The sequence below is a fragment of the Bufo bufo genome, chromosome 6 (assembly GCF_905171765.1).
Source record: "Bufo bufo chromosome 6, aBufBuf1.1, whole genome shotgun sequence".
In the NCBI taxonomy this organism is placed as follows: Eukaryota; Metazoa; Chordata; class Amphibia; order Anura; family Bufonidae; genus Bufo; species Bufo bufo.
This window is the reverse complement of record NC_053394.1, coordinates 171,723,077-171,747,100: the sequence shown is the minus strand read 5'-3', so window position 1 is coordinate 171,747,100 and position 24,024 is coordinate 171,723,077. Positions and strand designations below refer to the sequence as shown.

The 24,024-nt window shown below is 45.1% G+C and overlaps 1 protein-coding gene across 1 annotated transcript in view; it reads left to right on the top strand.

Moving 5' to 3' along the window:
- The first annotated feature begins 462 nt into the window (after positions 1-462).
- STX3 (syntaxin 3) overlaps positions 463-24,024 on the top strand; it is a 55,225-nt gene continuing 31,663 nt past the window's right edge. The window contains exon 1 of the mRNA XM_040437172.1: positions 463-788. Within this exon, the coding sequence (XP_040293106.1) occupies positions 759-788 (30 nt within the window). The 5' untranslated portion in view covers positions 463-758. The remainder of the gene's footprint in view (positions 789-24,024) is intronic.

Genomic DNA, 24,024 nt, shown 5'->3' with positions numbered 1-24,024 from the left:
AATGAAATACCACCAAAGGAAAGTTCTATTACTGAGAAGAAAAGGAGGTAAAATTCATTTGGGTGGTAAGTTGTATGACCGAGCAATAAACCGTGAAAGTAGTGTAGTGCAGAATTGTAAAAAGTGGTCTGGTCATTAAGGGGGTTTAAGCTAGGGGAGCTGAGGTGGTTAAAGAGTGTTCTTAGACACAAAAAAGCTAAAAAATGCTCATAAAAATTGATGTTGATAAATGGTGGACAAAACAAATATTAGATTAATGAATATCTGATCAGGGAAATCTGTACACGTATATTATTATCTTGCGTTTTCCCTGTATGAGCTGGTTGCGTAGCTGGATGTGGGCGTTCACACACCTGCACAGGTAAAAGGTGATGTCATCTCTCTCTGTCTCTGTACACCATCACCCTCCCCTCCTTCCTCCCTCCTTGCCTCTCTTCCTGCTAGGATTAGGGAGGAGTTGAGTGTATGTGACAGACCAGATCAGTGTGACACAGAGACTGCAAAGGATTTAACTAAACACAGAACAACCAGATCAGACAAGACTGTGAAAATAGACAGAGTGACAGAGACGGTGTCACATACAGAGACACACAAGCTGATTGCATCATGTCTGGCCCTTCAAGAAGTCAAGAAGAATGGGACTTATAGTGGGGCAGAGAGACATACTGATCTTCTCATGCAAGTCTTGAACCTGGGCAGTTCCTGGAGAAAAACGAGTCAGACAGATAACCAGTGAGTAAATAGAGACCTCCACCACCATGAAGGACCGACTGGAGCAGCTAAAAGCGGTGAGTGACACATGGAAAGGTCCCGGAATGGGAGTTGATGCTGATCCGTTGGGAACCAGTTGGACTGGTTTTGTTGCTGTGACATACCAGGGTCAGTAATTTTTAGAGTCACTGTATCTGAGACTACTCCACCACCCAGTCACCCAGTCCACAGTTCCAGAACACATACTCCACCCCAGTACATAATACCAGAGTCTACTCGCATCACTGCCCATTGAAACGGTGGTATTGATTCTCCAGGTTTGAGTTTCAAAGGGAATCCAGAAGAGTATAGGTAGAGATCTGTTCTCCTCATCATTATAAACCCACTTCCCATAACAGTCTTTGATATATCATAATTTTGTACAAATCAAGGTCTGCCGGTTAATGGAAAGGTTAAGGAAACTTTATGATTTCTGCTCATTGCATTTCTATGAATCAATGTGCATCTCCCTACCTTGTCCGCACCTTAAGTTTGCACAGTGTTGCAGTTATGACCATTATAAAGTGTCCAGTGATATGTTGAGTTCAAATTAATGCATTTTGTATGGATGAGATGTCACGTGAGTTTGAGCTGCACATTATGATGTCACCATGTAGACCTTTGTGTGCAGAACATCACTATAGCTGCAATAAACATTCCCAAGTCTTAGATGAGCAAAGTGGGATTGATCTAGCGGCCGTTATTTTATTATTCATTCATTACATAGAAATTATACATTTTATAGCAAATCATGAAGTAGCTTGACTCTAGTTGGTCAGTATGCAGCTTCTATGATGGAAATAAGGTCCCAAGTAAAGAGTGTGTGCAGCAGCTTGGCCTTCAGCCACGGAATGGTGCCCAAAAATTTGTGCTTCTCCCTTCTCGCTTGCCACTTCATAAATAGTGACTTCAATCAGTGAGGACCGGGTCACAAATTGTCAAGTGGAGACACTGATCACCTGTTAATCCAACTGTCTACTTTGGACACTATCTAATTGTTAAAAGGGTCCTCTGATAGTAAGCTGACCACAGGGAGTTCCAGCAATCATCTCTGTAATCTGAGGGAACCTTCAGCAAGTGTTCAATTTCTCTGCAGAAAGCTCTCATCCTTGCTGTTTAACCCTTTAGATGCCACAGTCATAAGCAATTACAGTTCCCAGTATAGTAATCATCAGGGATGACAGTTTTATATGAGTGCAGGGTTAAACAAAGGGATTAGAATCCTTATTTTGGCACATTTTTCTCACATCCAAGCAGACATCTGTTTTCTTGTAAGCTCGGAAGTAAGAATACAAAAATAAAAAATGCCTTGGCCTTTAAGGTTAAACAAAAATATAAAGTATATATAGGGATCCTACATGGAATTTGTTTAAAACGTGTTGAATGAAGACCGAATGCAAATCCAAATCAAATTTTTTTGTGGGAGCATGCCACATGGCCAGCTGACCTACTAATACATTTAATCTACTAGAGTATATTGGATAAAGGGGATCGCCGACCACCTCCTGGATCAGAGTGGTCACGTGATGAGAACAAGCTGGTGACCCTGCTGTTCTAGATTAGTTGATTATAAACTGCTGAGACCTTTCCATTGTAGCAGCTAAAATGTTGTGTACAGTGATGCGCATAGAGCAAAAGGCTCCATAACAGAAATTGCAACAGGACCCTTGCTGGTGTTGGTCATGCTATCACACCCCTCCACCCGGGGAAAAGCTGCTCTTCACCACCTCCATACATTACTTTGTGGGTCTCATCCCCTTAATGTTTTGCTTCTTTTTGGATAAGGGGAACTTTATAGAGATTCACACATCTCAGAGCAAAAAGAGATCAGTCTAACCTGGGCATTAGAAAGGCCCCACCAGAGGTTCAATGTAGTCTTCAGTCTTAGGCCTCTTTCACACGGGTGTTGCAGGAAAATGTGCGGGTGCGTTGCGGGAACACCCGTGATTTTTCCGCGCGAGTGCAAAACATTGTAATGCGTTTTGCACTCGCGTGAGAAAAATCACGCATGTTTGGTCCCCAAACCCGAACTTCTTCACAGAAGTTCGGGCTTGGGTTAGGTGTTTTGTAGATTTTATTATTTTCCCTTATAACATGGTTATAAGGGAAAATAATAGCATTCTGAATACAGAATGCTTAGTAGGTGATCAATTGAGGGTTAAAAAAAAATAAAAAAATTAACGTCACCACACGTCCTTTAGCCCACAGCTCATCATTAAAGAAGTAAAGAAGAGACCGGGAACTACGCGAACAAGAGGAGAAGGTGAGTTAATTTTTTTAATTTTTTTTAACCCTCAATTGATCACCTACTAAGCATTCTGTATTCAGAATGCTATTATTTTCCCTTATAACCATGTTATAAAGGAAAATAATACAGTGAATAGACTGTCTCCTAGCAACCATGCGTGAAAATCGCACCACATCCGCACTTGCTTGCGGATGCTTGCGATTTTCACGCAACCCCATTCACTTCTATGGGGCCTGCGTTGCGTGAAAAACGCACAATATAGAGCATGCTGCGATTTTCACGCAACGCACAAGTGATGCGTGAAAATCACCGCTCATGTGAACAGCCCCATAGAAATGAATGGGTCGGTATTCAGTGCGGGTGCAATGCGTTCACCTCACGCATCGCATCCGCGCGGAATACTCGCCCATGTGAAAGGGGCCTTATAATTGATTATCCATCTACTCTTTCTTGTCGGTCTGAGGTCTTCACACAGGCTATGGGCTTTGAGAATAAACCTTGAACCCTGGAAATTCCACTGACAAGTTAAACGATGAGCTAACAAAGACAGGTCCCTCCTTTGTTTGTCAGTATCAACATCAAAATCAGCATTTATTCCACTGTTTTGACGGTTAAAGGCTGGGATTGGAGGTTTCACTGATGCCCTCTATAAGGGTCCATTCACACGTCCGTAAGTGTTTTGCGGATCCGAAAATTGCGGATCCGCAAAACACGGACACCTGCAATGTGCGATCCGCAATTTGCGGATCCGCACATCACAGACACTATAATAGAAAATGCCTTTTCTGGTCCGCAATTGCGGACAAGAATAGGACATGTTCTATTTTTTTCCAGGAACAAAATTGCGGATCCCGAAAAAACGGATCCCGAAATAACGGATGCGGATCCCGAAAATGCGGATGCGGATCCAGGAAATGTGGATTTGCATCCGTTCCAGCCCCATTGAAAGTGAATGGGTCCGCAAATTGCGGAACGAATGTGGACCCAAATTACGGACGTGTGAATGGACCCTTAGTGAGGAATGAGGGTATGGCTGACCAACACCAGCAAGCAAATGTACCTCCAACCTCCCACCTTGGATGTACATGTACCTTCAGGTTCAGTAACAGGTTAACGTTGGGCTGCTGAGGAAATGACCAGGCCTACATTGTCATTCAATATTGTACAATACAGGGTATAGGGAATAAAGATATTGTTGGATTTACCTGAAGTAGCAGAACCCATGAAACACGTGACTCCAAATGGAGCGTTTGCCGTCATAGTTGACCGTGAATACACAAAGCTGTCTACATATGTGCAGACAAACATGGGTGTAACTAAAACATACAATGTTCCATTGTAAACTTTAAAGAGAATATTCTCTATTTCTCCAGTTTTGGTCATACAGATTGGCTATCTTTCTTGATATTAGGACTAGGCATAACTTAAAGGAAATCTATTACAAATATTTCACCTATATAACTAATGGTACTATTTTCCACTCAAAGCTTTGGTATTTTATGTGCATTTCTGATCACAAGAAAATGAAGTTTGCACAATATGCAACTGCCCAGGAGGACATTTCCAATCTTTCAAAGAGCCCAAGCCCACCTCTTCTTCCACTCCCAGTACCTTCCCTGTGCGCTCCTAACTCCATACCATGTCACCAGTGCCCTCTCCCTGTGATGTCACCTCACTGCTGTGTCCACATTCAGTGCAGGTGCAGACTGGCAGTCTGCCTGGGCTTGCACACCACAGTACAGTGTGTGCGCCTGTGCAGGATGTGGACACAGGCATAGGGCGAGGGCATCGGTGACACCGCACATGGGAGAGGTACTTTGAAATATTGGAAATGCCATTCTGAGCACTTTGTGTCTCATTTGCATATCACACAAAGTTCATTTTCTTGCTATCAGAAATCCACATAAACATATGAAAGATATGCTTTAAACAATGTTTGAGTGCAATGGTTTCAGCACCTTAGCATGAGTTATATTGGCAACATATTGGTAATAGATTCCCTTTAAGAAGCTGCAGCAGCCATGCTAGGAAGTAAGGCTACTTTCACACTAGCGTTCTGCTGTCCGCTCGTGAGCTCCGTTTGAAGGGGCTCACGAGCGGAGCAGAACGCTTCCGTCCAGCCCTGATGCAGTCTGAATGGATGCGGATCCGCTCAGACTGCATCAGTCTGGCGGCGTTCAGCCTCCGCTCCGCTCGCCTCCGCACGGCCAGGCGGACAGCTGAACGCTGCTTGCAGCGTTCAGGTGTCCGCCTGGCCGTGCGGAGGTGAGCGGATCCGTCCACACTTACAATGTAAGTCAATGGGGACGGATCCGCTTGAAGATGACACAATGTGGCTCAATCTTCAAGCGGATCCGTTCCCCATTGACTTTCAATGTAAAGTCTGAACGGATCCGCTCAGGCTACTTTCACACTTAGAAAATTTTCTAAGTTTTAATGCAGACGGATCCGTTCTGAACGGATGCGAACGTCTGCATTATCGCAGCGGATCCGTCTGATGAAACATCAGACGGATCCGCTCCGAACGCTAGTGTGAAAGTAGCCTTAGTTACATATCTGTAGATACCATCTTCTAATAATGTAGTAAATGTAAGGTGTCTCACTATTCAGTGGAGAATATGGGAACTTTGTTACGAGTGCACAGTAATTAGACAACGTGAAAGAATTCTATACACACAGACAAGATGTTGATGCCAACCACACTATTCTACTACTGCTTGACCCTTTGGCCAAATGTCTTCCATCATTAGGATCATTGATACAGCATACTTTCACACTTGCGTTCAGAGCGGATCCGTCTGGTGTCTGCACAGACGGATCCGCTCCTATAATGCAAACGTTGGGATCCGTTCAGAACGGATCCGTCTGCATTATAGTTCAGAAAAAATTCTAAGTGTGAAAGTTAGTCAGACAGATCCGTCCAGACTTTACATTGAAAGTCAATGGGGGACGGATCCATTTGAAATTGCACCATATTGTGTCAACTTCAAACGGATCCGTCCCCATTGGACTTACATTGTAAGAATGGACGGATCCGTTTGGCTCCGCACGGCCAGGTGGACACCCGAACGCTGCAAGCTGCGTTCGGATGTCCGCCTGCTGAGTGGAACGGAGGCCAAGCGGAGCCATCCTGATGCCTTCTGAGCGGATCCGCATCCACTCAGAATGCATTGGGGCTCTACGGATCCGTTCAGGGCCGCTTGTGAGAGCCTTCAAATGGAGCTCACAAGTGGAACCCCGAACGCTAGTGTGAAAGTAGCCTTACATTGTCATATTTCCATTGACTATTTTATTTTTCTTATACACTCACCTAAAGAATTATTAGGAACACCTGTTCTATTTCTCATTAATGCAATTATCTAGTCAACCAATCACATAGCAGTTGCTTCAATGCATTTAGGGGTGTGGTCCTGGTCAAGACAATCTCCTGAACTCCAAACTGAATGTCAGAATGGGAAAGAAAGGGGATTTAAGCAATTTTGAGCGTGGCATGGTTGTTGGTGCCAGACGGGCCGGTCTGAGTATTTCACAATCTGCTCAGTTACTGGGATTTTCACGCACAACCATTTCTAGGGTTTACAAAGAATGGTGTGAAAAGGAAAAAAACATCCAGTATGCGGCAGTCCTGTGGGCGAAAATGCCTTGTGGATGCTAGAGGTCAGAGGAGAATGGGCCGACTGATTCAAGCTGATAGAAGAGCAACGTTGACTGAAATAACCACTCGTTACAACCGAGGTATGCAGCAAAGCATTCGTGAAGCCACAACACGCACAACCTTGAGGCGGATGGGCTACAACAGCAGAAGACCCAACCGGGTACCACTCATCTCCACTACAAATAGGAAAAAGAGGCTACAATTTGCACGAGCTCACCAAAATTGGACTGTTGAAGACTGGAAAAATGTTGCCTGGTCTGATGAGTCTCGATTTCTGTTAAGACATTCAAATGGTAGAGTCCGAATTTGGCGTAAACAGAATGAGAACATGTATCCATCATGCCTTGTTACCACTGTGCAGGCTGGTGGTGGTGGTGGTGTAATGGTGTGGGGGATGTTTTCTGGGCACACTTTAGGCCCCTTAGTGCCAATTGGGCATCGTTTAAATGCCACGGGCTACCTGAGCATTGTTTCTGACCATGTCCATCCCTTCATGACCACCATGTACCCATCCTCTGATGGCTACTTCCAGCAGGATAATGCACCATGTCACAAAGCTCGAATCATTTCAAATTTGTTTCTTGAACATGACAATGAGTTCACTGTACTAAAATGACCCCCCCAGTCACCAGATCTCAACCCAATAGAGCATCTTTGGGATGTGGTGGAACGGGAGCTTCGTGCCCTGGATGTGCATCCCTCAAATCTCCATCAACTGCAAGATGCTATCCTATCAATATGGGCCAACATTTCTAAAGAATGCTATCAGCATTTTGTTGAATCAATGCCACGTAGAATTAAGGCAGTTCTGAAGGCAAAAGGGGGTCCAACACCGTATTAGTATGGTGTTCCTAATAATTCTTTAGGTAAGTGTATATGCATAATCATATGTGTGGGCAGACCATTCACTTAGACTTTTTATACCCCCTAAAAAGTTTACCTTTGAGCATACTGTAGGGGATAGTCTCTTTTCAGGGGGTCACACTCACAGATATCTTCGCAGACACGATTATAATTTCCAAACTCTTGCTTTATTTCAGACACTTTAGCTAAGCACAGGTTAAGAAGTCGCAGCTTCAACTTATCACGTGTGACATCCACACAAAATAACGAACCCTTGCCCGGCTAGGCTCTAACTAAACACAAGTGTATCCCTGACTCACCTAGAGAGCCCTCTTCACACATGGAACACAAATGCGGCTTTCCTCAGCCATTCAGTCCAGCAACCTCCAGGCTGTGACACTTCAATACCTTTTGGGGGATTGTGGCCCAGTAGTCCTCCCGACTCTGGCCTCGTGATCCTTGTTTCACAGGCGTCACCGCGTCCCCCAAAGTTCAGGCTATGGCATAGCCTCGTGGCCCCTCAGCCCACCCGGCTGAGACCACTCACACAGAGCCTCACCAGGACTCTGCTTCACAAGACACTCCAGAGTGAGACACACCCAAGATCCAGTAGCAGGATTAAATAGGATCCCTGGACATGAGCATGCCTCAAGTCCCGGACTGGAACCTGGGGAAACAACACCTCAATGTTCACATTGCCACAATACATATATAGTATAAGATCCAAGTTTAACACATACAGTATATACAGACTCAGAACCAAGATCACTACATATTGTAGTACAACACCGAACTAAGCAGAGTACATAAATACAGACCCAGAACCACGATCACTACATACAGTAAGTACAACACTAGAACTAAGCACAGTACATAAATACAGACCCAGAACCAAGATCACTACATACAGTAAGTACAACACCGAACTAAGCACAGTACATAACTACAGACCCAGAATCAAGTTCAGTATATAAATGCATCACCAGAACCATGTTCAGTACATAAATACAGACCCAGAACCAAGTTCAGTATATAAATACATAATCTGAACCAATCTTAGTATATAAATCAAGCCCCAGGACTAAGCTTAGTACATAAATAGAGCACCAGAACAAAGCTCATAACAAATTCCACGCCAGAACCAAACTCATACCATCGATCTAGCCCCAGAACCAAGCTTATAACATAAATTCAACACTAGAGTCAAGCTAATTATATTAATCCAGCACCAGAACCAAACTCATTATACAAATACTGCCTCAGAAGCAAGATCATTTAATGAGTATAACACCGGAGCTACAGTAGATAAATCCATCAACAGAATCAAGTTTATAACATAAATCTAGAACCAAGCTCATAAAATAAATTCAGCAACAGAACCAAACTCATTATATGAATATAGCACTAAAACTAAGCTCATTATACAAATATGGCCCCAGACCTAAGCTCATAATATAAATACAGCACCAGAAATAAGTTTATTATACCATCATAGCTGCAGAGCCTAGCTTATAAAATAAATACAGCACCAGAAACAGGCAAAGAACATAGATCAAATGAAGTCAGGTGAGTCCTAAATAAATTTCTACCAATTAAAAAATGGTAAGATACAATGGGAGTGCTGCAGACCTTAGGCCCCTTGCAGACGTCTCTGGATTAGATCCGGATGCGTTCCGTCTGCGTTCAGTGAAAACTGAGCGAGTTCGCATACAAAGCCATTCAGTTTTGCCTGCGTTCGCATTAAGTTGTTCAATTTTTATCGCGCGGGCTAAATGCGTTTTGCACTTGCGTGATAAAAAACTGAATGTGGTACCCAGACCCGAACCCGGACTTCTTCACTGAAGTTTGGGTTTGGTGTTCTGTAGATTTTATTATTTTCCATTATAACATGGGTTATAATGGAAAATAATAGCATTGTTTAATACAGAATGCAAAGTCAAATGTCAATTGAGGGTTAAAAAATAATAAAAACATTACTCACCCCATCCACTTTATTGCGCAGCTGGGATTCTCTTCTTTGTTCTTCTTGAAGGACATGCAAAAGGACCTTCGCTGACATAGTCGCACTCATCAAGTGGGGACGTCAGCCCAGGTCCTGCTGAATGAAGATAGAAGGACCTTCTATCTTCATTCAGCAGGACCTGTGCTGACGTCACTGCGCTTACCACGTGGGGAGTGCGATGACGTCAGCGAAGGTCCTTTTGCAGGTCCTTCAAGAAGAACAAAGAAGAGGATCTCGGCTGCGCGATCAAGTGGATATGGTGGATGAGTAATGTTTTTATTATTTTTTAACCCTCAATTGACATTTGACTTTGCATTCTGTAATAAAAAAAATGCTATTATTTTCCATTATAACCATGTTATAATGGAAAATAATAAAGTAAATGGGGTCCGGGGTCGCTCAACCCTCATCTCCTTAGCAACCATTCGTGAAAATCGCATCGCATCCGCACTTGCTTGCGGATGCAATTTTCACGCAGCCCCATTAATTTCTATAGGGCCTGTGTTGCGTGAAAAACGCAGAATATAGAACATGCTGCGATTTTCACGCAACGCACTAGTGATGCGTGAAAAACATTGCTCATGTACACAGCCCCATTGAAATGAATGGGTCAGGATTCAGTGCGGGTGCAATGCGTTCACACCACGCATTGCACCCGTGCGGAATAATCGCCCGTGTGAAAGGGGCCTTACAGTGATTCCAGTACTGATGCCACGTAGTCAGAGGGAGAATACACAATGACATCAAATGACTCACAGGTGACAGGTGACCTCACAGAAACAGTGTAAAATGTAAACTTTATTGGTGTTTGTGTGTGTGGTAAGTGTTTGGTGCAATTTATATGATGCCATGATCCAGGCGCTGGTAAAGATCTGGTTCATGACATCAATAAACAGCCTAATTAGGCACTAATTAGTTGGGAAACTGCTCATCCTCTCACTACTTTTCTGTGAAAACAATCAAAACAGACACCCCATATGTGAGAGGACAAGTATGGGGCGAAGGTGATAGCATACACAAATGTCTATTTTAGCCATCCTCCTAGGGTCATCTACAGTTATACAGGGACAGCAGGATCTATGCCTCTCCTCCTCTCCCTGCAACCTGCTAGCCTGTGTGTGTGTCCCCCTATCATCCTCCTTTGTAGCTGGTTTCCAAAATGTACAGTATATCAGGTATACAGTTATATAAGCTATACAGCCTGAGATAGAGCTAATTGGAGGATTAAAAATCTTCAGGAACCAGGGTCCAGTCTCGGCCCCTCTCCTCTGAACCAGTGGGGTCTGCACATGGATCTGCTAGCTCTACAGGATCTGCTAGCTCTAGCAAGAATTTAAATTCTTTCTATGTTACTCAAACACCAGAATTTACAACTTTATATTGGTGAACACTAGTGTTGATCGAGCATGCTCGGCCGAATACCGCAATGCTCGAGTCTCCTCCCGCACGTTTGTTGGCTGCTACACAGCCAATAAACGTGCAGGTAAGTACTGCCCTTCACTGTAATGCCGTAACCATGTTGGTTACTGGCATTACAGTGATTGGCTGGGCGGAACGCGTCTTCAGGGTGCTATATAGCACCTGATGACACGTGTTCGGCTCAGTTTTAGTCAGGGAGAGCTGTGCTGAGGAAGGGAAAGATAGTGTAGGGAGTGAAATTTTTTTGGGGGGAAGTTGAAAAACTTGTCAGAAACTAAAAAGTCATTTTAAGGACTAATGTTGTGTGTGGCAGCAACAATATATATTTTTAGCGCAACCTGTGCTAAATTGCTAAAACTTTACAGACCCAAAAGTCCTTTAAAAACTATTGTTGTGTGTGGCAGCAGCAATATATATTTTTAGTGCAACCTGCGCTAAATTGCTAAAACTTTACAGACCCAAAAGTCCTTTTAAGGACTATTGTGTGTGGCAGCAATATCTATTTTTAGCGCATCCTGCGCTAAATAGTGTGCAATAGTTAGGGGCGCTGCAGACGGCAACATTATCTGTGCTACATCTCCTGTGTAACATTTCCACATCCCAAATACATGTGACATTCCCTGTAATTTTATATTAGCCGCTGGTGACATCAGCGACATTATCTGTGGTATTTCTCCTGTGTAACGTTTCCACATCCCAAATACCTGTGACATTCCCTGTAATTTTATATTAGCCGCTGCTGACATCAGCAACATTATCTGCGGTATTTCTCCTGTGTAACGTTTCCACATCCCAGATACCTGTGACATTCCCTGTAATTTTATATTAGCCGCTGCTGACATCAGCAACATTATCTGCGGTATTTCTCCTGTGTAACGTTTCCACATCCAAAATACCTGTGACATTTCCTGTAATTCTTTATTAGCCGCTGCTGACATCAGCAACATTATCTGCAGTATTTCTCCTGTGTAACGTGTGCGCATCCCAAAAATATCAGTGACATCCAGCGTACTTTTTCCATAGACGGTGTCCGCTGCGGACAGTGACATTAGCTGCACTACATCTCCTTTGTAAGGTGTGCACATCCCAAAAATATCAGTGACATCCAGTTTACTTTTTCCGTAAACGGTGTCCGCTGCGGACAGTGACATTACCTGGGCTACATCTCCTGTGTAATGTTTCCACATCTAAATACCTGTGACATTACCTGTAATTTTATATTAGCCGCTGGTGACATCAGCAACATTATCTGTGGTATTTCTCCTGTGTAACGTTTCCACATAAAAAAAAAACTGTGACATTCCCTGTAATTTTATATTAGCCGCTGCTGACATCAGCGACATTATCTGAGGTATTTCTCCTGTGTAACGTGTGCGCATCCCAAAAATATCAGTGACATCCAGTGTACTTTTTCTGTAGATGGTGTCCGCTGCGGACAGTGACATTAGCTGCGCTACATCTTCTTGTGTAACGTGTGCACATCCCAAATACCTGTGACATTCCCTGTAATTTTATCTTAGCCACTGGTGACATCAGCGACATTATCTGCGGTATTTCTCCTGTGTAACGTTTCCACATCCCAAATACCTGTAACATTTCCTGTAATTTTATATTAGCCGCTGCTGACATCAGCGACATTATCTGAGGTATTTCTCCTGTGTAACATGTGCACATCTCAAAAATGTCAGTGACATCCAAAGTACTTTTTCCGTAGATGGTGTCCACTGCGGACAGTGACATTACCTGGGCTACATCTCCTGTGCAACGTTTCCACATCCCAAATACCTGTGACATTCCCTGTAATTTTATATTAACTGCTGCAGACATCAGCGACATTATCTGTGGTATTTCTTCTGTGTGACGTTTCCACATCCCAAATACCTTTTTTTATTTTTTTGCGCAAACACTTACTAATCCTACGCTACTGTACGTGTGACATACTTTCAAGCATATATAACATTTAGTATGAAGAAGGCGAGTAGTAAGGGACAGGGAAGTGGCCGTGATGCTGATGGTCCACGCAGAGGCCATTGCCCTGGGTGCGTTGAAACCGTGCCTGCTGCCAGAGAACTAGAAAAACAATCATCCACGATACCTAGCTTCATGTCCCAGTTTGCAGGGCGGGACAGGACAACGCTCTCGAAGTCAGACCAGTGCGACCAGCTGGTTGGTTGGATTGCAGAAGATAATGCTTCCAGTTGGTTAAGCACCACCCTGTCTTACACCAAGTCCAGTCTCAGTAGCCAAGAGTCTGGTCAACACAATTCTCACCCTGATCCTCCTTTCTCCCACCATGGAGAGTCTTGCCAAACAAGTGATCCCACACTCGGATATTCCGAGGAGCTCTTTTCAGCGCCATTCCTTTATTTGGGCCTCTTGACAAGCTCGCTTGAAGAGGGACATGAGATCTTTTGCCTTGATTCCCAAACACTTGAGCATCCTCAGTCACAAGAAGATGACGGTGGGGAACGGCAATTGTTGCTTCACGAGGTGGATGATGATGATGAGACACAGTCGCCAATAAGTCAACAGCAATTAGTGTCTCAAGAGGATGATGATGAGGACGAGACACAATTGTCAATAACTGAGGTTGTTGTTAGGTCAACAAATCAGGAGGATGAGCAGAGTGAGGAAGTGGAAGAGGAGGTGGTGGACGATGAAGTCACTGACCCAACCTGGGAAGGTGGCAAGCCGAGCGAGGACAGCAGTACAGAGGGGGAGGTATCCGCAGCACCGCAACAGGCTAGAACAGGCAGTGGGGTGGCAAAAGGGAGAAGGCGGGCCACACCAAACAGGCCCGCAACTGTTCCCGGAAGCACACCCTTGCGGAAATCTCCCTTGCCAAGGGGTAGGTGTTCCGCAGTCTGCCGTTTTTTTTAGGAAAGAGTGGACAACAAAAGAATTGTAATTTTCAACCTGTGCCATACAAAAATGAGCAGGGGCGTGAACACTAGCAACCTCACCACCACCAGCATGATCCGCCACATGGCATCAAAGCACCGTAATAGGTGGGCCGAACGCCTGGGTCCACAATATGTGTCTGTCGGTCACACCACTGCCGCCACTATTTTTCATGGTGTGCCGTGCCCGCCTTACACCAGCATGTGTCCCGTAACATCACCCGTGCCTTGACCAAAGCAGTTACTGGGAAGGTCCACTTAACGACTGAAACATGGACAAGTGCTTTTGGCCAGGGATGCTACATTTCCCTGACGGCACACTGGGTGAACGTTGTGGAGGCCATGAGCGAGTCGTACCCTGAGATGGCACAGGTGCTACCGACGCCAAGGATTGCGGGCCCTAATTCCATCAGGCTTCCCGCCACCACCTACGTTAGTGGCTCCAACCCCCACTACTCCTCCTCCCCCTCCTCCTCCACTTCCACCTCAGAATAATCCTCTTGCAGCACCAGTCAGCCATCAGTCAGTAGCTGGAAGCAGTGTAGCACTGCAGTGGGGAAGCGTCAACAGGCCGTGCTTAAGATGATTTGTTTAGGTGACAAACAGCACACCGCCGCAGAGCTGTGGCAGGGGATAAGAGACCAGACTGAGCTGTGGCTCTCGTCACTCAACCTCGAACCAGGCATGGTTGTGTCTGATAATGGCCGTAACTTGGTGGCGTCTTTGGAGTTCAGGAAGCTCACATACATCCCATGCCTAGATTACGTCTTCAACTTAGTGGTTCAGTGGTTTCTCAAAACCTACCCCAGTTTGCCTGAGCTACTGGTGAAGGTGCACCGCGTGTGTGCCCATTTCCACAAGTCATCGGCAGTTTCCGCTGGTCTGTCAACGCTGCAGCAGTGCTTACAATTGCCAGCTCACCAACTGTTGTGCGACGTGAGCACGTGCTGGAACTCGACGTTCCACATGTTGGCCAGGCTTTGTGAACAGCAGAGGGCAGTAGTGGAATACCAGCTGCAACATGGTCGTCGTCTTTCCAGTCAGCTTCTGCTCTTCACAAGCGAGGAGTGGGCATGGATGTCTGACCTCTGTGAGGTTTTAAGAAACTTTGAGGAATCAACAGAGATAGTGAGCGGCAATAACGCTATTATCAGCGTAAATGCTCTCTGTTCACAATTAAGGCCAATGCTTTGCATGTGGAAGAGGTGGAAATGGGGGAAGACATTACACAGGGTGATATCCAGCCCACCCTCAGTTCGTCTTCTCAGCGCAAATTGAATGATGATTATGAGGAGGAGGAGGAGGAGGAGGAGGAGAAGGAAACGGTTGCCTCCGCTACAGAGGGTAGTACCCATCGAAGTTTAATTACATCTGTTCAGCGTGGATGGGCAGAAGAGGAGGAAGAGGATAAGGAGATTGAGAGTGATCCTCCTGATGACGACAGCAAAGTCTTGCCTGTTGGGATTTTGGCACACATGGCTGACTTTATGTTAGGCTGCCTTTCCCGTGACCCACACGCTTTACGTATTTTGGACAACACCGATTACTGTTTGTTCACCGTTCTCAACCCCCGCTACAAAGAGAACATCTTATCTCTTATTCCTGTGGTGGAGAGGACGAGCAAAATGGTGCAATACCAGAAGGTCCTTGTGGAAAAATTGCTAAAAAAATTCCAGCTGGCAGCAGAGTGCGTAGTTCTTTGGGCAACTGAGGGGGAGACACAAGGGGAACACACAGCAGTTCCAACAGAGGCAAGGCAACACTCTTTAAGGCCTGGGACAGTTTCATGGCACCCCACCAGCACCCTCACCCTGATGCGCAGCCTAGTGTCACAAAGAGAGAAAAGTTTTGGCAGATGGTGAAGGAGTACGTAGCAGACGTGTCAGCATCCTCAATGATCCCTCTGTGCCTTACAACTACTGGGTGTCCAAGCTGGACACATGGCACGAACTGGCGCTCTACGCCTTGGAGGTGCTGGCCTGCCCTGCCGCCAGCGTTTTGTCAGAGCGGGTATTTAGTGCTGCTGGGGGCATAATAACTGATAAGCACATCCGCCTGTCAATTGAAAATGCTGACAGGTTGACTCTTACAAAAGTGAACAAGGCCTGGATTGCCCCTGACTTTTCTACTCCACCAGAGGAAAGCGGCTGAACATAAAGGCACTTTAAATGTGTTTTTTATAATGTACTGAATACACTGTATTCCCATGCGCCCCTTCCACCAGAAAAAAGGGTATATGGTTCAATCTTCCTTTTCTCATCCTCCACCTGGTCCTCTTCCTTCATATCAACATGCTTATTAGTCTGCCCTCGCTCCTAATGTTGTAGAGAGTCAGCTCACCAGCAGGCCCTCGCATGTAATGTTTTAGAGGGTTAGCTCACCAGCAGGCCCTCACCTACAATCTTTTAAAGGGTCAGCTCACCAGCAGGCCCTCGCATATAATGTTTTAGAGGGTCAGCTCATCAGCAGACCCTCACCTACAATTTTTTAGAGGGTCAGCTCATCTGCAGGACTTCGCATGTAATGTTTTAGTGGGTCAGCTCACCAGCGGGCCCTCACCCATAATTTTTTCAATGGTCAGCTCAGCAGCAGGCACTCGCCCATAATTTTTTCAATGCTTAGATCAGCAGCAGGCATTCGCCCCTAATGTTTTAGAGAGTCAGCTCTGCAGCAGACCCTCACCCCTAATGTTTTAGATCGTCAGCTAAGCAGAAGGCCCTCGTCCGTAATGTTTTAGAGGGTCACCAGCAGGCCCTTGCTCCTAATGTTTTTGAGGGTCACCAGCAGGCCGTCAATTATAATTTTTAAAGGGTGTATGATGCCCTCCTTTATGTGTAATAAAGGGTGTATTGGAGTGCCAGTTCCTTGTAATTTTTGAAAGCCCTTTCCAACGGCTTTATGAGTGTAGGAGTCCCACTACCTGAACAATTGTACCACAATGTGAATGAGGCCCTCCATTATGTGATATACAGGTTGTATCGTAGTGCCTCTTCCTTGTAATTTTTGGCAGCACTTGCACTTTATATACAAGTAAATATACAGGAAAGAATATTTCCCAACAATTTTTCCTCTAAAATCGATTTTATCTTCGGTTTTGTGCGTATTATTGTCAGTCTGTAAAAGTGTACTACTTGGACAACATCGTTCCCAGCAGTGACCTGGGAGTCCAAGATGCATCCAGACATCCTCCCTATGCATTTCCCGAACCATTTTGGTGGTGTTTCCATCAATTTCTGACTTTTTCCTACGAAGCAGACCCCATCCTCTCTTCAGAGCAGGGGGTGCCTGGTTTAATGCTCGGGTTCTTCCATTCACTTCCATTATGCTCGGGTGCTCAGTATAGCACCCGAGCATCCCGAGGTGTTCGACCCGAGCACCCAAACACCCGAGCACTTTGGTGCTCGATCAACACAAGTGAACACCACAAAAGTCATTGTTGTCTGTTTGGTGGTCTACTGGGTGCTGGCACAGTACACTATAAGGCAGGTTATTATAAGTACATGTCTTTATCATGAACATTTCCATACTATATAGAAGATACACTGCCTCCTTGATTTAACTAAGCAAATAGTTATGAGCCTTCTATTGGATAATTACTGCATGGGCGATTATCTTTCAGCTGGCAACAAGTTATTTAACCCCAACTGGTGCAATGAGTTGCTTCTCATTTCTTAAACAACCATGTTGAAAGACACATCTCGTGGTCGTTCAAAAGATGTTAGTCTGTTTGAGAAGGGTCAAATCATTGGCATGCATCAAGCAGAGGAAAGGAAATTGCAGAAATGACTAAAATTGGGTTAAGAATTGTCCAACGCATTATTAAAAACTGGAAGGATAGTGGGGACCCATCTTAGTCGAGGGAGAAATGTGGCGGGAAAAAAATCCTGAATGATCGTGATCGGTGATCACTTAAGCATTTGGTGAAATCAAATAGAAGAAAAACAACAGTAGAACTCAGGGCTATGTTTAATAGTGAAAGTAAGAGCATTTCCACACGCACAATGCGAAGGGAACTCAAGGGATAGGGACTGAACAGCTGTGTAGCCGTAAAAAAACCACTAATCAGTGAGGCAAACCAGAAAAAAGGCTTCAATTTACCAGGGAGCATAAAGATTGGACTCTGGAGCAATGGAAGAAGGTCATGTGGTCTGATGAGTCCAGATTTACCCTGTTCTAGAGTGATAGGCGCATCAGGGTAAGAAGAGAGGCAGATGAAGTGATGCACCCATCATGCCTAGTGCCTTCTGTACAAGCCTGTGGGGTCAGTGCTATGATCTGGGGTTGCTGCAGTTGGTCAGGTCAGCCGACTACCTGAACATACTGAATGACCAGGTTATTCCATCAATGGATTTTTTCTTCCCTGATGGCACAGGCATATTCCAAGATGACAATGCCAGGATTCATTGGGCTCAAATTGTGAAAGAGTGGTTCAGGGAGCATGAGACATCATTTTCACACACGGATTGGCCACCACAGAGTCAAGACCTTAACCCCATTGAGAATCTTTGGGATGTGCTGGAGAAGGCTTTGCGCAGCAGTCAGACTCTACCATCATCAATGCAAGATCTTGGTGAAAAATTAATGCAACACTGGATGGAAATAAATCTTGTGACATTGCAGAAGCTTATAAAAACAATGCCACAGCGAATGTGTGCTGTAATCAAAGCTAAAGACGGTTCTTTTTTTTTTCGGTGGAGACTTTTTTTTTTGGACAGGCAGTGTATGTAACTAGTCTGTACTCCTCCCTAAATACATGTTCCTTAAATTAAAATCTGTGAGGAACCTACTTCAGACATATTTTCTTCAAGAGGCCCTAGAACATGAAGCAATGAGTGACAGCTGAAGTGGACTGGAGTGGACAGAGTTAAATGCAAATCAGTATTCTTGTGGCCATCAAATATAGCTTAAGTGTTAAATGAATTGTCCAACCCTTATGAAATCCTATTTTTAAAAAGGATTACTTAAAAAACAACAAAAGGAGTTACACTCACCTTATTACTTCCATGCTGCTCCAGTGACAATGCTTTCCCAAGTGCCAAACGGTCCTTGTTTTTCCTTCTCTAGGGATTATGTGTCTTCACAACATGTGACCAAGCCAATCACTGGCCTCAGTAGTGACCTCCGTGGTGTTGATACCTAACCTCTACAGCCAGAGATTGGCATACCTCTAAACCATCCCAGATCCGATGGGACAGTCCCGGATTTCCGTGGCTGTTCTGTGGTCCTGGGAGGACTGTGGCATGCCCCACTTTCAAAAGTCTCTGTGTCCTGAGGATTCAGAGGCAGTTGAATGCAGCCTTCAGCCCCCTGATTCACCATTTTCCTGGCTGGTGCTCTACCCCACAGCAGGTGCAATGAAGAGAAATGATTGTGACTGGTGGGCTAAGTAAGAGAGAGCACAAGCTGGGAAATAATGATCATTCCCTGGCCTGTGCACTCTTGTGCAGTTTCTAATAAATTAAATGGGGCGTCCAAGCAGGGGCGTAGCTAAAGGTTCATGGGCCCTGGTGCAAGAGTTCAGTTTTGGCCCCCCTTCCATCATTGCTTTGTGGCCAGGGGCCAGAGGTGTAACTTGACCAGCATGCACCTTCTATAAAACAGGTGTCTTCTCATGTGGTACAAGGGTCTTTGGGGCCCCTCAGGCTCCTGGGCCCGGTACTGCTACTTCTGCACCCCCTATAGCTACGCCCCTGCGTCCATGTAATACACGCACATATGAAAGCTTTTTAGTTGATCTCTGCTTTGGCTAAAAATCCGGAAATAAAGCTGTAACGGAACGCCTAGCACCCCGACCGGGTACCTCCGTCGATAGGTGCTCCTAGTGCTTCCAGAGGACTCCAAGCACTCCACTCGACACCGTCAGCACTGCAGACCCCACGAACCACCGAAGCTTGGTGGAGGTCTCGCCGTCTCCTACCCACCCTGGACCTACGTCCAGGCTCCAGTGGGTGAACCTCTCCTAAATCCAGAGACAGGAACCAGGAGCAAGCTCTTACAAGAGCTTATACTCAGGGGAGTATTATGATATAGCAATCCCCAAGAGTGTAGTTATCCCATGAGCCAAACATGAGCCAAGACTTCATGAAGGTATAAAACAGTAACTCTCTTTATTTTAACACACAAGCATTTTATACACATCTTCCAACAAAGTTACCACCCCAGGGTTTTGTAAAAACAGCCAATAACCATGTACAATGCACTCAGACACTCCCACACAAAATCCTCCCCTCTGTCCGTGATAGAATTACCTCACACTGGGTTGATGCAATCATCACAGACAGACGAATACACAATATCCTCTGTCCTGGAGACAACCGAGAAGTAATTCAATTATCTCTCAGGACAAAGGACATCACCAATACACACAGAGAGACAATGGAACAGACCTCCCTACTCAACGTATACAATGTCCCACCCTTTTCAATACACATAGACATTCAACATCCCAAAATGGCACGAATTAGACCAGGGTTCAAGTTAGTCCAAGTCCTTTGTGAACAAATGAGGCCTGGCTGATGAGAGGGCCCATAATCCTGGGGCAAGAGGCTAGTACTCAGGCCCCTCCAAAACCCAGTGGCGAGGTTGGTTTCGCCACACATCTCCCCCTCCCAGGGAAGACTAACCAGATACCTGACCTCACGGTCAGTACCTGAGTAAGTCTGGCAGTGCAACCACAACCCAATACTGGACCTGTTGAATTTTGTATGTCCCCAGCTGTTGAGTGGGCATCTGCGACTCCTTGCTCCCTTGTGGTTCTCTAGCTTGGAGCTGTAGGTACTTGTTGGGCAGAGGCCGACTGCGCTCTGCCCTGATGCCAGCTCTTCCGCTGGGGTAGCCTGTGGGAAGTCCGGCTCTGGAGCAGAGGATAGGGGAGGGCAGAGGCTGACTGCGCTCTGCCCAGATGCCAGCTCTTCCGCTGGGGTAGACTGTGGGAAGTCCGGCTCTGGAGAAGGGGATAGGGGAGGGCAGAGGCCAGCGTCGCTCTGCCCTGATGCCAGCGCTTCAGCTGGGGTGCATGGTGCCAACTCCTGCTGGGTAGTAAATGAATGGTTAGGGCAGAGGCCAGCGGCGCTCTGCTCTGATGCCAGCTCTTCTGCTGGAGAGGGGTCAGTGGGGTTTAAAGCATTACCCACTACACTCAGTATTGGGCTGGGAGAGAGCTGTGGAGGGGGGCTATCACTTACCCCCTCCTCTGGATACCCCATCTGCCGCTGTTGAGAGAGACCAACTGTCTCCTCTCCCTGTAGAGTATACTGCCGCTGGGTAGTGAGACCGGCTGTCTCCACTACCAGTGATTCTGGTTGTTGCAGAGATGAGGGACCGACAATCTCCTCTCCCTGTACTCCCAGTGGCAGTTGGGGATCTTGGCCGCCTGACCAGCCACCCTGTTGGGACGGTGGAGTAACTACGGTCCCATCTCCACCTGCCAACTGGGGTTCCTCCCAGTACCAGTCTATGAAGTCCCCTACTTCCACAGTTGGTGAGGAAGTAGGGGATACCTCAGCTGTGACTTGCCAGGGGTAGGGCTGCAGGTCTGGGCCTGGTATCCAACTGTAACCTGTGCAGCAGTAAGGAGGGAGAAGATAAGCCATGGAAATCACTAACTGTGAATGTTGGATCCTGTGTAATCTCTATATAGATTATATCTGTCATTGTAATCCTGTTTTTGATGATAATGAGTTGACTTCAGAAAAGTGATCTGAACAGACCAAGTGGTGCCTATAATTAGTCATAGTGATTAATATGAAAACTGCAGGATTTTTTTGTTAAATATATAGATAATAACAAGGAAAACAGAAAATAATGAGCAGTTTAAAAAAATATATATGCGTAAAGGGCATCTGTCACCTGAATTTACCTGTGGTAAATGTGGTAATGTCTCATGGCTGAAAATGCATATGAGAGCAAAAACCAAACCATGAGGAGGGAGGAGGAAATAACTGCCGATAGAACTCAGAGACAGAATTGTGTGGAAGCACAGATCTGGAGAAGGGTTCTGCTGCACGGAAAGTTCCCAAGAGCACAGTGGCCTCCATAACTCTTAAATGAAATAAGTTTGGAACAATCAGGATTCCTCCTAGAGCTGGCCGCCCCACTAAACTTAGTAATCGGGGAAGAAGTGACCAAGAGAACTAAATAGCTACTCTGTCTGACCTCCAAATATCCTGTGTGCAGATGGAGAAACTTTCAGAAGATCAACCATCATTGCAGCAATCTACCAATCTGGATTTTATGGCAGAGTGGCCAGAAAGAAGCCTCTGCTCCGTAAAAGACATATGAAAGCCCACCTGGAGTTTGCAAAAAAAAGTACCTAAAGGACTTTGTGAGAAACAAGATTCTCTGGTCTGATGAAATCAAGAACTTTCCTCAATCCTAAGCATTGTAGGGAACCAGACACTGTTCATCACCTGCCCAATATCATATATACTGTGACAGGCGCAGCACTATGAAGTGCCTTTTGCGCTGTGGCATTAGAAGAATTCAGATATCTCTGACTTTTAGTCTAACCAGACTGTTTGTTACACTGTAATTCCTCTAGTGCCGTTCTATGGAAACAGTAGGTTAAAAGAGCACACCAAATGCTTGAAATAACTTATTTATTAACTTCAACTTTTCTTCATATATAACACTGCTGCCTCCGCAGCAGATAGTCCATGTACATAATACGTGTTGAAAAGATATCACAAGATGGCGGTATGCATAAGATGGTGAGTCAACTGTTCAATCTTGTCATTCAACATAAAATGGTGGATATATTTCTCTCTTGAGTATCTGTACTCTCACTTTAAGTTATTTAAACACTTTATGATCTCTCTGAGAGGTATATCTGAGGTCTAACTAATAGTTCTACTTGCTGAAATTGGTCGCAATTTGCAATATGCAGTTAGCAGTAACTATTTTCAGATTGGTTAAGTATGATCTGGTATGGTTGTATGCAATTTGGATTGCAATATGGAATTTGAATTTGGATTGTGAACTATAAGTAAACACACATATAACTGGTTCAGTATACAGTTCTAATCACTATATTAATAGTAGGAACATTATATAACTCTTTTAAATACCTATTTTGGCCTCTCTGCTACTATAAAACACAGTTCTTAGTGAAGTGAATGTCTGTTCAGCTTCTCTCCTCTGGTGTAATGAATCTAGCAGCTCCTGCTAGGGGGATTTCCCACACAGGCTGTGTGTGAGGCTGGCTGTGATTGGTCTAGACTCCTTCCCAGCAACAACAGTTTAACTCTATGCTTTCTGTTGTTTCTGCTGTGTCATTGAGCTTACCTCACATTCATATAATGAATCTTAAAGGCATATTATCTTCTCTGCTTTTGTGAACACAAAATATAACAGTTATATGCCATCCAAACATGAAGTCACTGTAAATAACTCTGCTTTTGTTTTTAACACACAAACATAGGAACTGTATTAAGGTTATTGGCAGGTCTAGCTGTATAAACCTAGGACAGGTCTTAGCTGGCCAGCTACATATACGGTGAAGCATATTGGTGGCAGCATCATGTTGTGGGGGTGTTTTTCAATGGCTAGAACAGGGAGACTGATAAGGTTTGAGGGGAAGCTGAATAAAGTAAAATATAGGGATAATCTTAATGAAAACTGTAATCCAGAGTGCTCTGGACCTCAGACTGGCATGAAGGTTCACCTTCCAAAAAGAAACTCTGTAAATGTCTTTGAGTAGCCCAGACAGAGTCCTAACTTGAACCCATTTAAACATCTCTGGAGATGGCTGTCCACCGATGGTCCCCATCCAACCTGACAGCTTGAGAGGATCTGCAGAGATGAATGGCAGAAAATCCCCAAATCTAGGCGTGCAAACCTTGGAGTATGTAATTGCTGATAAAGATGCTTCAACTAAGTACTGAGTAAAGGGTCTGAATGCTTATGTCAATGCAAGATTTAAATTTCTAATTTTCAATATATTAGCAAAGACTTTGTACATTAGGGGTAATTTATTAAGACAGTAGTTTTAGACGCCGGTCTTAATAACCCCTGCGCTGGCTGTGGACCTGCCAAAGTTATGTACAGGCGCTGGCCTCCACATAACTTCGGTGCATCCACCGCCTGTCTTAGGCTACTTTCACACTAGCGTTCGGGGCTCCGCTTGTGAGTTCCGTTTGAAGGCTCTCACAAGCAGCCCCGAACGGATCCGTCCAGCCCTAATGCATTCTGAGTGGATGCGGATGCGCTC